General features: G+C 45.4%; 1 protein-coding gene across 1 annotated transcript in view; it reads left to right on the forward strand.

Annotated features, from left to right (window-relative positions):
* tefu (Serine/threonine-protein kinase tefu) overlaps positions 1–18330 on the forward strand; it is a 912746-nt gene that overhangs the window by 850015 nt on the left and 44401 nt on the right. The window contains exons 55-56 of the mRNA XM_068385552.1: positions 14957–15229; positions 16081–16282. Of these exons, the coding sequence (XP_068241653.1) occupies positions 14957–15229; positions 16081–16282 (475 nt within the window). The remainder of the gene's footprint in view (positions 1–14956; positions 15230–16080; positions 16283–18330) is intronic.

The following is an 18330-nucleotide window of genomic DNA, read 5'->3' on the forward strand; positions in this document are numbered from 1 at the left end:
ACGATTTGGTGATGTATTTGCTCTGAAGTTTAGCCTTCGCTGTTCAGGAAGCTTTATCCTTAGCTTAGCAAGCTTTTGGAATTAATTTGATTCATTGGTTAACGATCTTTGCTTAATTTTGGAATTCCCCCTTGACTACCTCTAAATTCAAGATGTCTGACCATTCCCAAGTTCCTAAATACAGGCAATGTAGTGTTAGGACTTGTACTAGGCGTCTTCCGAAGGCCTCTATAGATCCTCACACCGTATGTTCCAATTGTAGGGGAAAATCCTGTCAAATGGAAGATCGATGTGGGGAATGTGCTGGGCTTTCGGAATTCGATTTTAATGAATTCCTCAGATATGCACGTAGGTTAGAGAAGGAGAGAGATAGGAGGAGTTCTTCTCGCTCTGTGGATTTTTCCTCTCCCCATGCCCCTCAACCTTTTCCTTCCCCTGTGGTGGTGACTCCCGAACCTGCTACGAGTGCTCAGCCTGGAATGGCTGATATGTTGCGTGCCATTCAGGCTCTCGGTGAGAAGGTGGAGTCGTTGGTTAGTGACCGCAATCAGCTCTTGGCAGATGTCAGAGAGCTGAAAGCGAAGAGTGCAGTGGGAAGTGTTAGTGCTAGTGATGTGCATAGTGTCAGTGTCAGTGTTGCGCATGAGGGTACATCTGTGCGTGCCAGTCGTCCTCCCAGTCCGGGACCTCTTGCAAGCTCCCAAGCCCAGGGGAGAAGCAATGTCGAAGGACCAAAGGGTTCGGCAGGCCTTGATCGGCGCACGGATGTATCCTCAGTGGTTGCGGACGTATCTGCTAAGGATCGTCCCATCCACTTACAGACGAATGAGCCCTTACATTCCTCGTCTGTGGAAGAGGTTTCCAGGAGGAAACGGTGGACCAAGGTCTCACGACCGCTCAAACGTAAGGTCCCTTCCGAGCTAGTCCAACGGCCCAGGTGTAGCCACTGGGTCAGTTCGGACTCGCCGCAGTCATCTGATGACTGCACACCTCCCAAGAGAGGTAGAGTGGTCCCTCAACAGGCCTCTGCTCCGTCTGTTGTTGCTCCAACCACAGTAGACCCTAAGTGGTCCATGCTGCAGACTATGCAGTCTCAGCTTGCGGCATTTATGCAGGAGTATCATGCCGAGAAGGTTAACACCTCTCCTGTTAACCTACAACCCGCAGAGGTTGTGCGCTCAGCAGATACTGCGGCTGCCTGCTCTCACACCCCACCTGTGAGAGCTCCTCCACCGATGCGCAGTCCTCACTGCCAGACGCATGTTCTTGCTGCACCATCTGCTAACATGCGTGAGCTGCCGCATCAGGAGTTGCCGGGTTCCAGCACTATGCGGCATTCTCCTCAGCCCATGCAGCATGCTCTGCAGACCTTACAGCATGCTCCGCATACCATGCAGCATGAGCCGCATACCTTACAGCATGCTCTGCATACCATACCGCATGCTCCTCAGCCCACCGCAGACCCTCCCACACACCAGCCCTCTGCTTTTGTTGTTGCCAGCTCGCAGACTGTCCAGCAGAGGCATGATGATGGATCCGCAGGCACGCATGCACCCGTTCTGCAGGATTCAGCCGTTCAGCTTGCTGCTCTGCCTTTGCCTCTCACTACTCAACTTTCGGATGATGATGTATCGGATGATGAAGCTGCTCATCTGGATGATCCTCACTCTGATGTTGAAGGACACAAGTCTTCGCCACCCTCCTTAGACTTTCGCAAAGTCCTTGCTTTGTTCAGAGAGTTGTATCCTGAACACTTGGTGTCTGCAACCCCTCGTTCTCCTCCCTCCGAGTTTGCTCTGGGCATGCAGTCTGCTGCGCCTGCCTTCACCAAGCTTGTTCTCGCCAGATCATCTAGGAGAGCTTTGAGGGTTATGGGGGACTGGTTGCATTCCAAGAAGCAACTGGGAAGGACCTCTTTTGTGTTTCCTCCTCCCAAGCTGGCTTCTAAGTCGAGCGTCTGGTATGCCACGGGAGAGGAACCTGGCTTGGGGGTTCCTGCCTCTGCCCAGGCCGACTTCTCAAGTCTGGTTGACTCTCCCCGCAGGTTGGCTATGAGACGTTCGAAGATCTGCTGGTCCTTTTCAGATCTCGATCATATGTTGAAGGGAGTCTTTCGTGCCTTCGAGATATTCAACTTCCTCGATTGGTGTTTGGGAGCCTTAAGCAGGAAGACTTCCCCTTCAGATAAGGACTCGGCCATGCTGATCATGTCTAGCATGGACAAGGCAATTCGGGATGGGTCTGGTGAACTTGCGGCTTCATATGTATCAGGAGTCCTCAAGAAGAGAGAACATCTGTGCTCCTTCTTATCTGCTGGTATCACTCCTTGCCAGAAGTCAGAGTTGCTGTTTGCTCCTCTCTCCAAGTGTCTGTTTCCGGAGGAGTTGATTAAGGGGATGGCTGCCTCTCTTATCCAGAAGGATACTCATGACCTCATGGCTTCTTCTGCACGTAAGGCTAAAACCTTACCTTCCGTGCCTAGACCCTTCCGCCCTACAGCAGTTGATACACCTGCTTCTAGGTTCATCCCGCCCTTTCGTGGCAGAACCTCCAGCAGAGGAGGTACCCGTGCAGACAGTCACCGTGGCAAGTCCAAGAAGGGTTCCAAGTCCGCAAAAGGCAAGTTTTGACTGCCTTTCTCTCCTGACAGCAGTAGGAGCCAGACTCAAGACCTTCTGGCAAGCTTGGGAGAGCAGAGGCACAGACGCTCAGTCTGTGAAGTGGCTAAGGGAGGGATACAGAATTCCGTTCTGCCTCAATCCCCCTCTAGCTACATCTCCCATCAACCTCTCTCCCAACTACAAGGAGAAGGACAAGAGGCTAGCGTTGCAACAAGAGGTGTCGCTCTTGCTACAGAAGGAAGCAGTGGTCATAGTCCGGGATCATCAATCCCCGGGCTTTTACAACCGTCTCTTCCTGGTAGCCAAGAAGACAGGAGGTTGGAGACCGGTGCTGGACGTCAGTGCTCTCAATGCTTATGTCACCAAGCAGACGTTCACGATGGAGACGACGAAGTCGGTCCTAGCAGCGGTCAGGCAGGAGGACTGGATGGTCTCGTTAGACCTGAAAGACGCATACTTTCACGTCCCCATCCATCCAGACTCCCAACCTTTCCTAAGATTCGTCTTTGGAAAGGTTGTGTACCAGTTCCAAGCCCTGTGCTTTGGCCTAAGCACGGCACCTCTTGTGTTTACGAGACTGATGAGGAATATTGCGAAATTCCTTCACTTGGCAGACATCAGAGCCTCCCTCTATTTAGACGACTGGCTTTTAAGAGCTCCCACAAGTCGTCGCTGTCTGGAGAATCTCAGATGGACTATGGATCTGACCAAGGAACTGGGCCTCCTGGTCAATTTAGAGAAGTCCCAGCTCGTCCCATCCCAGACCATTGTTTACCTGGGTATGGAGATTCAGAGTCGAGCTTTTCGGGCTTTTCCGTCGGCCCCAAGGATCAACCAAGCCCTAGAGTGCATCCAGAGCATGCTGAGAAGGAACCGATGCTCAGTCAGGCAGTGGATGAGTCTAACAGGGACACTTTCATCGCTGGCCCTGTTCATCGAGTTAGGGAGACTCCACCTCCGCCCCCTTCAGTATCATCTAGCTGCTCACTGGATAAAGGACATGACGCTAGAGACGGTCTCAGTTCCTGTTTCCGAAGAGATGAGGTCTACTCTAACGTGGTGGAAGAACAGCTTTCTTCTCAAGGAAGGTCTATCTTTAGCTGTTCAGACCCCCGACCACCGTCTCTTCTCGGACGCATCAGACTCGGGCTGGGGTGCGACATTGGACGGACAGGAATGCTCGGGAACATGGAATCAGGAGCAAAGGACACTTCACATCAATTGCAAGGAGTTGTTGGCGGTTCATCTGGCCTTGATAAACTTCAAGTCCCTCCAGCTAAACAAGGTGGTGGAGGTGAACTCCGACAACACCACAGCCTTGGCTTACATCTCCAAGCAGGGGGGGACTCATTCGAGGAAGTTGTTCGAGATCGCAAGGGACCTCCTCATTTGGTCAAAAGATCGAAAGCTCACGCTGGTAACGAGGTTCATTAAGGGCGATATGAATGTCATGGCAGATCGCCTCAGCCGGAAGGGTCAGGTCATCCCCACAGAGTGGACCCTTCACAAGAATGTTTGCAGCAGACTTTGGGCCCTGTGGGGTCAGCCAACCATAGATCTGTTCGCTACCTCGATGATCAAGAGGCTCCCATTGTATTGTTCTCCGATTCCAGACCCAGCAGCAGTTCACGTGGATGCCTTTCTGCTGGATTGGTCCCATCTCGACCTGTATGCATTCCCGCCGTTCAAGATTGTCAACAGGGTACTTCAGAAGTTCGCCTCTCACAAAGGGACACGGCTGACGTTGGTTGCTCCCCTCTGGCCCGCGAGAGAATGGTTCACAGAGGTACTGCAATGGCTGGTCGACGTTCCCAGGACTCTTCCTCTAAGAGTGGACCTTCTGCGTCAACCTCACGTAAAGAAGGTACACCCAAGCCTCCACGCTCTTCGTCTGACTGCCTTCAGACTATCGAAAGACTCTCAAGAGCTAGAGGCTTTTCGAAGGAGGCAGCCAGAGCGATTGCCAGAGCAAGGAGGACATCCACTCTCAGAGTCTATCAGTCTAAATGGGAAGTCTTCCGAAACTGGTGCAAGGCCAATGCAGTTTCCTCAACCAGTACCACTGTAACCCAGATTGCTGACTTCCTGTTACATCTAAGGAACGTTAGATCCCTATCAGCTCCTACGATCAAGGGTTACAGAAGTATTTTGGCAGCGGTTTTCCGCCACAGAGGCTTGGATCTTTCCACCAACAAAGATCTACAGGACCTCCTTAGGTTTTTTGAGACCTCAAAGGAACGTCGGTTGTCCACTCCAGGCTGGAATCTAGACGTGGTCCTAAGGTTCCTTATGTCATCCAGATTTGAACCGCTCCAATCAGCCTCTTTTAAGGACCTCACATTAAAAACTCTTTTCCTCGTATGCCTAGCAACAGCTAAAAGAGTAAGTGAGATCCACGCCTTCAGCAGGAACATAGGTTTCACATCGGAAACGGCTACATGTTCCTTGCAGCTCGGTTTTTTGGCTAAAAACGAGCTTCCTTCACGTCCTTGGCCTAAATCGTTCGAGATCCCTAGCCTGTCCAACTTGGTGGGGAACGAACTGGAGAGAGTACTTTGCCCAGTCAGAGCTCTTAGGTACTATCTAAGAAGGTCAAAACCTTTACGAGGACAATCAGAAGCCTTATGGTGTGCTGTCAAGAAGCCTTCGCTACCAATGTCTAAGAATGCAGTTTCTTACTACATCAGGCTTCTGATTAGAGAAGCTCATTCTCATCTGAAGGAAGAAGACCTTGCTTTGCTGAAGGTAAGGACACATGAAGTGAGAGCTGTGGCTACTTCAGTGGCCTTCAAACAGAACCGTTCTCTGCAGTGTTTTATGGATGCAACCTATTGGAGAAGCAAGTCAGTGTTCGCATCATTCTATCTCAAAGATGTCCAGTCTCTTTACGAGAACTGCTACACCCTGGGACCATTCGTAGCAGCGAGTGCAGTAGTAGGTGAGGGCTCAGCCACTACATTCCCATAATCCCATAACCTTTTTAACCTTTCTCTTGAATACTTTTTATTGTTGTTTTGGGTTGTACGGTCGGCTAAGAAGCCTTCCGCATCCTGGTTGATTTGGCGGGTGGTCAATTCTTTCTTGAGAAGCGCCTAGGTTAGAGGTTGTGATGAGGTCCTTTAGTATGGGTTGCAGCCCTTTATACTTCAGCACCTAAGAGTCGTTCAGCATCCTAAGAGGACCGCTACGCTCAGTAAGGAAGACGTACTTAATAAAGGCAGAGCAATGGTTCAAGTCGACTTCCTTACCAGGTACTTATTTATTTTATATTTGTTATTTTGAATAACTAATAAAATGAAATACGGGATACTTAGCTTCTTTGTTAACATGTATGCTGGTCTCCACCCACCACCCTGGGTGTGAATCAGCTACATGATCATCGGGTAAGATTAATATTGAAAAATGTTATTTTCATTAGTAAAATAAATTTTTGAATATACTTACCCGATGATCATGATTTAAAGGACCCGCCCTTCCTCCCCATAGAGAACCAGTGGACCGAGGAGAAAATTGAGGTCTTGTTGACAAGAAGTACTTGAGTACCTGACCACAGATGGCGCTGTTGAGCACACCCCCACCTGGATAGCGATCGCTGGCGTATCCCGACCGTAGATTTCTGTCGGGCAACGGAGTTGACAGCTACATGATCATCGGGTAAGTATATTCAAAAATTTATTTTACTAATGAAAATAACATTTTAATAACAACAACAATAATAATAATAATAGCTTTACGTACGCTATTTTACGCTTTTGTTGTAGGATGTGTGTGTCTCTCTCTCTCTCTCTCTCGTACGCTTATTCGAAATGTGATTTTTGCAACAAAGAATATTATTGGATGCAGTACTACGTACGTATACATACAAAAGATTCATGGAAAAGAAGCACTTCCATTACATTTGTAGTAATGTACAGTACAGTAGTAGCCAACAGCAGCCTTACACCATTCTAATATGGTATGACTGCATCTGATTTGCGTTTCATGTTCGATTTAATTTTACTACGTACTGTATACAGTACAGTACTGAATTATCGTATGATCACATTCTCTTTTCGTGTTTTATTTCTTTCTGTGCTTAATTATATGTCATATGTAATGTAATGAACAATCAGTAAGAGCAGATATTACTAATTACAGTATTAATGGAATTACAGGTAACGAAATATCGTATTTGGGGTCTTCAGATATTGCGGTATTTTCGAAATTTCCGGAAAATCCGCGATATGTATATATATATGGGTTATGGAAAAAACCCGCGAAGTGGTGAATCCGCGATGGTCGAACCGCGAAGTAGCGAGGGTTCACTGTATTCCTGCTAGCTTTGGCCTCGGCCAAGCGAGTCAGCGAACTTCATGGTCTCTCGTATGACATTGCCCATTCAAGAGGATGGGGGGAGGTAAGGTTCAGCTTCGTCCCTGAGTTTATTGCTAAGACTCAGAATCCTGGAGTGGTGGATCCTCGATTCGACTCCTTCCGGATTTCTAGTCTCCGTACTGTAACAGATGACCCAGACCATCTCTTACTATGCCCAGTAAGGAGCTTGAGGCTGTACCTCAAAAGAATAGCTGCAGCCCGTCCTCATGTGCCAGCACTATTCGTCAGCACAGGAGGGACTAAGAGGAGTGTCACCAAGAACACCATATCTGCATGGATTCGTAGGGTCATTGACCTGGCCTTGAATCCAGACCCTCCTCCGTCACGTCTCCCTAGAGCATATGATGTCAGGGGCATAGCTACATCCCAGGCCTTCAAAAGAAATTTTTAAATATTAAACTTAGTCGGTGAAAATATAATAGCTGACGTCTCCGACGGCTCGACAGATTCCAAAAACTCGCGAGCGATCGCCATGAAGGTTGCGGGTGTGCCCACCAGCGCCGACTATCGGCCAGATACCGCATATACATGTAAACAGCCTCAGTTCTTCTCTGTCGGTTTCATCGACAAGTCGATTCCACTCGCTATTATGACCTCGAGTTTTCTACCGAATTGGTGAAGTACTTGGTTTTGGTTTTATTGCTTTCGCCGTGTTGGATTATTCAATACTATCCTCAAAAGAAATGCTTTTGAAAGGAGAGTAAAAGTGTTTTGCCCTTGCTTTTTTATCTCTGGTTTTTTCCATAGAGTAAAGATGGCCGACCCTTCCCTTAGTGTACGGAAGTGTGTTTTAGGCTTTTAGCAATTATTTTATCACGTTATATATTATTGTTGATAATTATAGATTTTCCTCTATATATTTTATATCTCACCCGCCTTTATTAGGCCTCTTCGATTAGCTTTCCATTTATACTAAACATCAAGATAAATTTTATGTTTTGTTTATATGCGGCCTTTACCTCCGAGATGTAGGCGGTCCTAACTTGGAAACCGAAGTTAAACAACGTTGAGCCCATTCAACTTTTATTTTCGTTAAGTTTAAATCATTTGCTCTGTAAGAGTTATGAAATTAATATTTTTTATAAAATATTTTATGAAAGATTTTCTTTGAATAGTCTTCGTGCTGTTTTTTTCAAAGATGAACTAACGTTTGGTTTATTTATGCTACGCAGTTTGCGCTCTATCGTTACGATAGAGAAAGAGAGAATCACGGTTTCACTTTGCAGAAAGAGTAAATCGATTTTGACGTTTTGTTCATTCTTCTTTCAAACTGAAGTGTTTTAAATACTAATTTAAAGGAACTTGTTAATTTTCAATTTCTTAGTCCTTTCAGTTTTTTCCTTTGGTCAAATAACCTGTTTGTTGACGAAGGGTGAGTGGGCAATTCTCTTCTGTGTGACAAGAGAGAGAGAGAGAGAGAGAGAGAGGAAGAGAGAACGATCCGATCTTTATTCTCGTCTCAAGTAAGGAGTTTGGGAGCGAGTAACGTTCTCGATTCAGTTTTTTACTCTCGTCCCAAGTCTATGTACGGGGAGAAAGGATAAAACGTTTTTAGTTTTTATTCTCGTCCCAAGGCACTGTACAGTGAGAGATTGAAAACGTAGTCTTTAATGAACTAGTGTTTAGTCTCCTCCCCAGTCACTGATCCTTTTTAACTTTATATATTTCCGTTTTATTCAATATTTATGTTTACTGATTTTTGCATGTACTAATGTGCTTACATTATACGACTCATTTCACAATTACAGTATAACCTTTTGATGTAAGGGAGAATTGCGTGCTTCAGGTAGAAATCAGTTTTATTCATGCCTAATGTGAAATTATTGAAAAATACGATATCAGTGAAGTAAGTGCAAAAAAACAGAAAATCGTAGTGATAAAGTGATAAGTGCGCAAAGTGTTTTTAGTGTTGCGACCGAGGGTTCGTCTGTTCGTGCTTGTCGTTCACCTAGTCCGAGACCTCTTTCAGGCTCCCCTGCACCAGGGAGAAGTAATGTCGTAGGACTTAAGGGGACGAGAGGCTTTAACCAACGAACAAACGTTCCCTCTGTGGTATCGGGCGTGTCTCGTCAAGATCGTCCCTACCATAAGACGAGCGAGGCTGTTTTCTCCTCGTCATCCGAAGGCTTCTCGCAAAAGAAACCTTGGAGCAAAGTTTCTAGACCCTTAAAGCGGAAGTCAGTCCCTTCAGGACAGGTCCAGCGTCCTGGCTGTAGCCATGGGGACAGCTCTGACCCTTTGCAGTCGTCGTAAGACGGTTCGCCTATTAAACGCAAGCGTAACACGGGGTCCGAGGGTCGCGGTAAAGGCAATGTTTTGCCAACACAGACGTTACTGTCGTCTCGGCCCGTTCCGACTCCCGTTGATCCTAAATGGGTTGTCCTGCAGGACATGCAGACTAAGCTTGCCTCCCTTATGGAGAAGTATGACGTTGAGCAGGTTCACGATGAACCTTCGCTTTCGAGTCGCCGTTACGCTAAACGAGACTGGCCGTCAGCCGCCCAAACGAGCATTTACTCGTCCTTTTGACGTTATGAAACGTGATGTCGGTAGTTTGTCACGTCAGTCACGTGACTTGGATCCTCACTCGCTGCAGTCCCGTGTTGACTTTCAGCCGCTGCCGCAGCCTCGTGTTGACGTTCAGCCGCTGCCGCAGTCTCGTGTTGACGTTTAGGACGTTCGCCAACCAGCTCAGTTGCCTTGTTTTGACGTTGAGCGTCAAGCACCGCAGTCAAGGGTTGTTTTGACTGCTCAGTCTAGGCAGTCAAGGCAGTCTCGACTTGACGTCGAGCGTCCATCAACTCCTGTTGTTGTTGCTGGTCAGTCCTTTCAGCAGCGACATGACGTCGCTTCCTTGACTGCTACTGCTGCTCCTTTGCGTGTGGACTTTGCTTGTCAAGCATTGCCACCGCGGCAGGTCTCTCATTTTCATGAGACTCGGCAATTGTCGGACGAGGTTCCTTCAGATGAGGAAGTTGCTGATCCCCCTCCTCCTGATATTCCTTTGGGGACTTTGTCAGACGGAGAGGAGCCTAAAGCGGCTCAGCCCTCTATGGACTTTAAAAAAATCATGCTGATTTTTAAGGATCTTTGTCCGGGCCATTTTGTAACTGCTGCTCCTCGTTCGCCTTCGTCAGAGTTACACTAGGCCTAGCTACTTCGAAGCCGTTGTTTTCTAAGCTAGTGCTCTCTCGCTCTTCTAAGAGAGCTTTACGTTTGCTAGGCGACTGGTTGATCACCAGGAGGAGTTTGGGGGAGACAGCCTTTGCTTTCCCTCCTTTTAAACTGGCTTGTAGAGCGAGCGTCTGGTATGACACGGGAGAAGTTCTCGGCTTGGGAGTTCCTGCCTCTGCCCAGGGAGACTTCTCAAGCCTCATAGACTCTCCCCGTCGCCTGGCCATGAGACGCTCCAAGATTTTATGGTCGGCTTCAGAGCTAGACCATCTCCTGTTAGGAGTTTTTCGAGCGTTTGAAGTTTTGCTGTACAATTATGTCATGCATGAACAAGGCTATCAGGGATGGCTCCAATGATCTGACAGCCACGTTCTCTGCAGGAACAAGGCTATCAGGGATGGCTCCAATGATTTGGCAGCCACGTTCACTGCAGGAGTACTTAAGATGTAAGTGCGCTCAATGTGTTCATTGTCAAGACAAACTTCACGATGAAGACTAACAAATCTGTCTTGGCAGCATTAAGGGAAGGCGACTGGATGGTCTCTCTCGACCTTCAGGATGCATACTTCCACATCCCGATTCATCCAAACTTTCAACTACATATGAGGTATGTGGACGGGAAAGTAATGTACCAATGTCGAGCACTGTACTCCGACCTCATTCCTGCTCCTCTTGTTTTTACAAGGCCCTTGCAAAATGTAGCAAGCTTTCTACATTTTTTGAGGATTCAGAGCCTCCCTTTATTTTGACGACTGGCTAATCAGGGCGTCGTCATTATATCGCTGTCTGGAGAGCCTCTAATGGACATTAGACCTAACCAAGGAGCTAGGTCTCATAGTGAACGTAGAGAAGTCGTAACTTACAGTACCCCATCCCAGACTATGCTTTATTTGGGAATGGAGATACAGTGTCTGATTTTTCGGGCCTTTTCGTCTCCTGCAAGAATGGAACAAGCTCTGTTAAAAGTCCTTCACTTGCAAGAGAAAAACAGTTGCTCTGTAAGAGTTTGAACTAGCCTCGTGGGAACTCTTTCATCGCTGGAGTAGTTTATCTCTCTGGGGAGACTCAACCTATGCCCTTTCCAATTTCACCTAAACCATTGGTACAAAGAGAAGGGCTTAGTGAGTATCTCTTTCCCAATCTCCAACTCAGTCTAGACATGTCTGACTTGGTGGGACAGCAACATCAGACTTCGAGAAGGTCTTACTCTTGCGATCAAGAACCCAAACCATGTGTTGTATTCAGATGCATCGGATTTGGGTTAGGGAGCTCCACTGGACAGTCTGGAAGGCTCGGGTCTTTGATCCACGGATCAGAAGGAACTCCATTTCAGGCATGTAACATCTCTCCTTTGGCGAGATTTGTGCAAGGAAAATGAATGTCTTGGCGGACGGCCTCAGCAGAAGAGGACAAGTCATCTCCATGGAGTGGACGTTGCATAAGACTGTGTGCGAGAAGCTATGGATGACATGGGGTCAACCCACCATAGATCTTTTTGCGACTCTCTCTGACAAAGAGGCTCTCGACTTACTGCTTTCCAGTTCCAGATCCAGAGGCAGCCCACATAGACGCTTTCCTGCTGGACTGGTCTCACCTGGACGTTTATGCCTTTCCACCTTTCAAGATCCTAGACAAGGTGCTGCAGAAGTTCACCTCTCACGAAGGGACCAGGTTGACATTGGTTGCTCCACTCTGGCCCGCGAGAGAGTGGTTCACAGAGGCACTTCAATGGCTGGTAGACGTTCCAAGGAGTCTACCTTTAAGGATGGATCTCTTACGGCAGCCCCACGTAAGGAGTCTTCATCAAAGCCTCCCCGCGCTTCGTCTGACTGCCTTCAGACTATCGAAAGACTCTCAAGAGCTCGAGGATTTTCGAAGGAGGCAGCCAGAGCGATTGCGAGAGCTAGGAGAGCATCTACCATCAAGGTCTACCAGTCGAAGTGGGAAGTCTTTAGAGACTGGTGCAAGTCATCATCCATTTTCTCTTCCAGTACCTCTGTAGCCCAAATTGCAGACTTTCTCCTACATCTGAGAAATGTTCGCTCCCTCTCAGCGCCCACTATTAAGGGCTACAGGAGCATGTTGGCGTCTGTGTTCAGACATAGAGGCTTAGATCTGTCCAATAATAAAGATCTCCAAGATCTCCTTAAGTCCTTCGAGACCTCTAAGGAGCGTCGTATGGCAACTCCTGGATGGAACTTAGATGTGGTCCTAAGGTTCCTAATGTCCGACAGGTTTGAGCCATTACATTCAGCCTCCCTGAAGGATCTCACCCTCAAGACGCTTTTCTTAGTGTGCTTGGCTTCGGCTAAAAGGGTCAGTGAGATCCATGCCTTCAGTAGGAACATCGGCTTTTCTACAGATAAAGCCACATGTTCACTTCAGCTTGTTTTCTTGGCCAAAAATGAACTGCCTTCTCGTCCTTGGCCTAAGTCGTTTAATATACCTTGCCTGTCAGAGATCGTAGGCAACGAGCTTGAAAGAGCACTGTGTCCAGTCAGAGCTCTTAAGTTTTATTTAGCTCGTACAAAATCCTTACGAGGTGGATCTGAGGCCTTGTGGTGCTCAGTTAAGAAGCCATCATTGCCTATGTCTAAAAATGCTTTATCGTATTTTATTAGATTTTTAATCCGAGAGGCTCATTCTCATTTGAGTGAAAAAGATTGTTGCTTGCTTAAGGTCAAGACGCACGAAGTAAGAGCTATAGCAACTTCCGTGGCCTTTAAGCAAAACAGATCTCTACGAAGTATTATGGACGCGACCTTTTGGAGGAGCAAGTCGGTGTTCGCTTCATTTTACTTAAAAGACGTCCAGACTCTTTATGAGGACTGCTACACACTGGGTCCATTCGTTGCAGCGAGTGCAGTAGTGGGTGAGGGTTCTACCACTACATTCCCTTAATTCCAATATCCTTTAAATCTTCTCTTGAAATGTTTTTAATTGGGTTGTACGGAAGGCTAAGAAGCCTTTCGCATCCTTTTTGATTTGGCGGGTGGTCAAATGTCATTTCTTGAGAGCGCCCAGATTAAGGGTTTTGATGAGGTCCTGTTGTATGGGTTGTCGCCCTGGATACTTCAGCTCCTGGGAGTCTTTCAGCATCCTAAGAGGATGGCTGGGCTTCGTGAGGAAAGCGGACTAACAAGGCAGAGTAATCGTCAGAGTCAGCTTCCTTACCAGGTACCTATATTTATTTGGGTTTTGTTATGATATAACTGTCAAAAACTCTAAGCATATATGCCTATATTGTATTAATACTGGTCTCTACCCACCACCATGGGTGTGATTCAGCTATTATATATTCACCGGCTAAGTTTAATATTTAAAAATGATATTTTGATTATAAAATAAATTTTTGAATATACTTACCCGGTGAATATATAAATTATAGGCCCTCCCTTCCTCCCCGATAGAGACCCAGCGGAATGAGAAGAACTGAGGCTGTTTACATGTATATGCGGTATCTGGCCGATAGTCGGCGCTGGTTGGCACACCCGCAACCTTCATGGCGATCGCTCGCGAGTTTTTGGAATCTGTCGAGCCGTCGGAGACGTCAGCTATTATATATTCACCGGGTAAGTATATTCAAAAATTTATTTTATAATCAAAATATCATTTTTCAGTGACGCAGGTTCTTCAAGCTGGGGTGTGGAAACGTCAAACAACATTCACATCCCATTACCTGCAAGACGTGACCCACAGGAGACTCAATACGTTCGCTGTCGGCCCTGTGGTGGCTGCACAACAGTTGGTTTAAAACCTGAAGCTCCTTATTGGACAAGTAGCAGAAGGTTGAGGGCATTGTTACCCAGTTTTAGTCTGCATGAATGAAAAGGTTTGACTGGCCCTTATTCTTTTCTTCATCATCCCCTCTCTTGGGGAAAGCAGCATCCTGGGTTCTCTGCATAGCTGATATCAAACCACTGCAGGTAAACCATGCTCCCTTGTGTTCCTAGCATTAAGATTAATACTGTTACGTCCCCATACCCTGACGAGGTGGTATTGGAAAAGTCCTAGTATACAAGTTTCCATCTGAAGAACTTCAGAACAACTTCCTTGGACGAGTCACACTTCTTCATACCTTCACACACAACTTGCGTAGGCCGCAGTCCTTGCTTAGCAAGGTTCTAGCGAGGTGCAGGGACTCCTTATTTCTTGGGTGCTTACATACTCAAATAACGAGCCCCCGGGCAAAGCCAAAAGCCAGACTGGCTGGGATGTCCACCCTTCCTAATGGGTGAGTCACCCCTATTAAATAGCGTGGTTTGTATTCCAGTTACGGAACAAGTGACAAATTCGTAGATAATTTGTATTTTTCCTAACTATACAAACCTTAGCTATTTAACCAAACTTGCCCGCCAGCCCTATCCCCCTTGAAGTCCTACCTCCAAGCAAAGTGAGCTCAAGCACAGGTGTGTGAGAGGGGAAGGGGGTTGCGCTTACCCTCCCCTACCCCCGCTAACTAGCAGTGTGGGTAGTAAACCCTCGTTAAAAATTAATGGCTCGTCATTTCAGCTACGCCGAAAGTAATACCCCTATTAAATAGCTAAGGTTTGTATAGTTTGGAAAAATACAAATTATCTATAAATTTGTCATTTTACTTGCTTATACAATTATATTATTACTAGCTAAGCTACAATCCTATTTGGAAAAGCAGGATTTTATAAGTCCAAGGGCTTCAAGAGGGATAAATAGCCCAGTGAGAACATAAAGTATATACAGTATATGTATGTTTGTGTGTATTTGTGTTCCTTTGTACTGTTAATTTTATATATATTTTTCTATTCCAGGACATTTTAGATAATTTCCATGCAGTCTTCAGGAATTTCTTCTTTGAAAATTACCCCTCACCACATGAATGGTATAAGCGCCGTTTAGCTTATACTCGCTCTGTTGCAACAAATTCTATGGTTGGATATATTTTAGGCCTTGGCGACCGACATGTTGAAAATATCCTGCTTGATAAATCCACTGCTGAACTTATCCATATTGACTTAGGGATAGCTTTTGACTTTGGAAAGATTCTCCCCACTCCGGAAACCGTTCCCTTCAGACTAACACAGGTAAGGACAGATGTATGGAGTGAAAAGTAACATCTAAAACTTTTATTAAATTCATCCAATAGATGCATCTATTAATGACCCCTTAAATGTACTGTATATTAAACTCATCTAATTGTGTACTTTTGAAAAAAACTTGCAGTATAAGCATTTCTTATATTTAACTTGGTTGCCTCAATGAAATATATGATAACTAGCATGCATCTTATGAATTTTTGAAGATACAGAAACAAAATTCTTATGAATTTCAGAAATACACTACCATAATTTTAAAGTTGATAGTATCCCAAGGTAGCCGAACTGGCCACAATTTGGCTGTATTTTTCTGTCCTTAACTATCGGGGCTTACATTTGTGTCTATGCTTGTGATATTTTGGATCAAATAATTACCAACCACAGAGTCTGTGTCTTGCTTACTGATACACTAGCCCTAGGGCAGGGAAGATACTATTTCTTAGGTATATCATATTGTATTGGATTCCACATTCTAGCCTTTACAAGAAAGTTGTTAGGGACCCCCCCAGCATCTCCACAAAAGTAGTTTTTCCTTGGTCAAAACTCTTATTTTTCTGCTATTGTTGAAAATTTGGCTTCTAAGCTTTTTGAAATTCACTTGTATACTCATAAATCATCGAGTATATTTTTTACATTCACAAACATTTTGTTAAGAATATGAAGTAAAAGAAGTTCTTAGTAATATTTATATACAGGGCAGCCCCAAGTGAGGTCCTGAGACTTTTATCATTTGTTTTGGCCAACTATGGTTGCAGCTTAATTGGTTTACCAAGAGCTGAAGTAGAACTGTAAAAGCAGAGTTGTAGTATTAATTTGTTTATAGTATAAATGTATTTCAGGATGTCCTCGATGGGCTTGGTGTGTTAGGGGTTGAAGGTCCACTACGTCAGAGCTGTGAAGCAACCTTACGTGTCCTTAGAAGCTCAGCAGAAGTTTTGGTTACTGTTGTGGAGGTATTACGACATGATCCACTTTATCAGTGGACGCTTTCACCACAGCAAGTAGCTCGTTTGCAAGATGAGGGGGAGAATCAGGAAATTGGTGAGTCAATGCTTTTTAACTGTGCAATGTTTTTTCTTCCTATCTAACATCTCTTTAAAGGCAAAGAAGTGGCAGATTTGTTTCCTTTTGCTATTGTTGCATATGTTTTTACTTATTAAACTTGGGAACACAAGGTGTTCATTACAACAATTACAAGTTGTCGTTTAAAAATTTTATTATACATACATATACCAAGGCACTTCCCCCAATTTTGGGGGGTAGCCGACATCAAACAAATGAAACAGAAAAGGGGACCTCTCCTCTCTACGTTCTTCCTAGCCTGACAAAGGACTCAACCGAGTTAGGCTGGTACTGCTAGGGGTGCCACACCCCACCCTCCCCCGTTATCCATCACAGATGAAGCTTCATAACGCTGAATCCCCTACTGCTCCTACCTCCGCTGTCATCCAAGGCACAGGAGGAACCAGCAGGGCCTACCGGAACTGCGTCACAATCGCTCTCCATTCATTCCTATTTCTAGCACGCTCTCTTGCCTCTCTCACATCTATCTTCCTATCACCCAGAGCTTCCTTCACTCCATCCATCCACCCAAACCTTGGCCTTCCTCTTGTACTTCTCCCATCAACTCTTGCATTCATCACCTTCTTTAGCAGACAGCCATTTTCCATTCTCTCAACATGGCCAAACCACCTCAACACATTCATATCCACTCTAGCTGCTAACTCATTTCTTACACCCGTTCTCACCCTAACTACTTCATTCCTAACCCTATCTACTTGAGATACACCAGCCATACTCCTTAGACATTTCATCTCAAACACATTCAATTTCTGTCTCTCCGTCACTTTCATTCCCCACAACTCCGATCCATACATCACAGTTAGTACAATCATTTTCTCATACAGAGCTCTGTTTACATTCATGCCCAACCCTCTATTTTTTACGACTCCCTTAACTGCCCCCAACACTTTGCATCCTTCATTCACTCTCTGACGTACATCTGCTTCCACTCCACCATTTGCTGCAACAACAGACCCCAAGTATTTAAACTGATCCACCTCCTCAAGTAACTCTCCATTCAACATGACATTCAACCTTGCACCACCTTCCCTTCTCGTACATCTCATAACCTTACTCCTTTAATATGACAACCTTTCTTATAGTGTAATTTTAAACATTATATTTTAGTGTTCATCTAATTTTTAATGCAAAATCTTGTCCATTTCCATCCTTATTTATTATTATATTATTACTAATTTTTTTTTCTAATATTTTAATGAAAGTTATCTCAGACATCTTGTTGACTAGGTAGAAGGGACAACAGTTATTATTTCACTGAATATTCCCCAACATTCTTACGCTTTCAGGCGCTACCTTATGACAAAAAAATTATAAAAAAAAAAAAACATGTTTTTGGATTTGGTCTAGCCCCTGGCTTTTGTTTCTCCCCCTTGCCTGAAGTTCTCAAGCTTTCTGTTTTAAATCTTAGTTTTAAATATTTAACTTAGCCGGTGAATATATAATAGCTGCAACTCTGTTGCTCGACAGACAAAAAACAGTAAAAACTCGCCAGCGATCGCTATACAGGTTGCGGGTGTGCCCACCAGCGCCAACTGTCGGCCAGATACCACTCTCGATGTAAACAAAGACTCAATTTCTTCTCTGTCGACGTGTCGACAAGACGTACTTTACTCGCTGTTGAAACCTGGAGTTTTTCCCATCATATTTGGGGAAGTACTTTAATTTGGTTTGAGCTTTCGCAGTACAGGTGTTTTTCTTCAAATAAATCCTTGAACTCTTTTTTGGATCGGATTAATTGTTGATGACTTAGATCGTTTTTTGGAATTTTCCCTTGACCAATTCAAAATGGCTGACCTTTCACAAGTTCCCAAGTTCAGAAAATGTAATGCTAGGGACTGTCATAGGCGTCTTCCAAAGGCTTCTCTCGACCCTCACACTGTTTGTTCCAATTGTCGGGGTAAAACCTGTCAATTGGAAGATCGGTGTGAGGAATGCGTGGGCCTTTCGGAATTCGATTTTATCGAATTTGCGAAGTATACACGCAGACTAGAGAGAGATAGGGTAAG

This window comes from Palaemon carinicauda, chromosome 13, assembly GCF_036898095.1.
Source record: "Palaemon carinicauda isolate YSFRI2023 chromosome 13, ASM3689809v2, whole genome shotgun sequence".
Taxonomy (NCBI): Eukaryota; Metazoa; Arthropoda; class Malacostraca; order Decapoda; family Palaemonidae; genus Palaemon; species Palaemon carinicauda.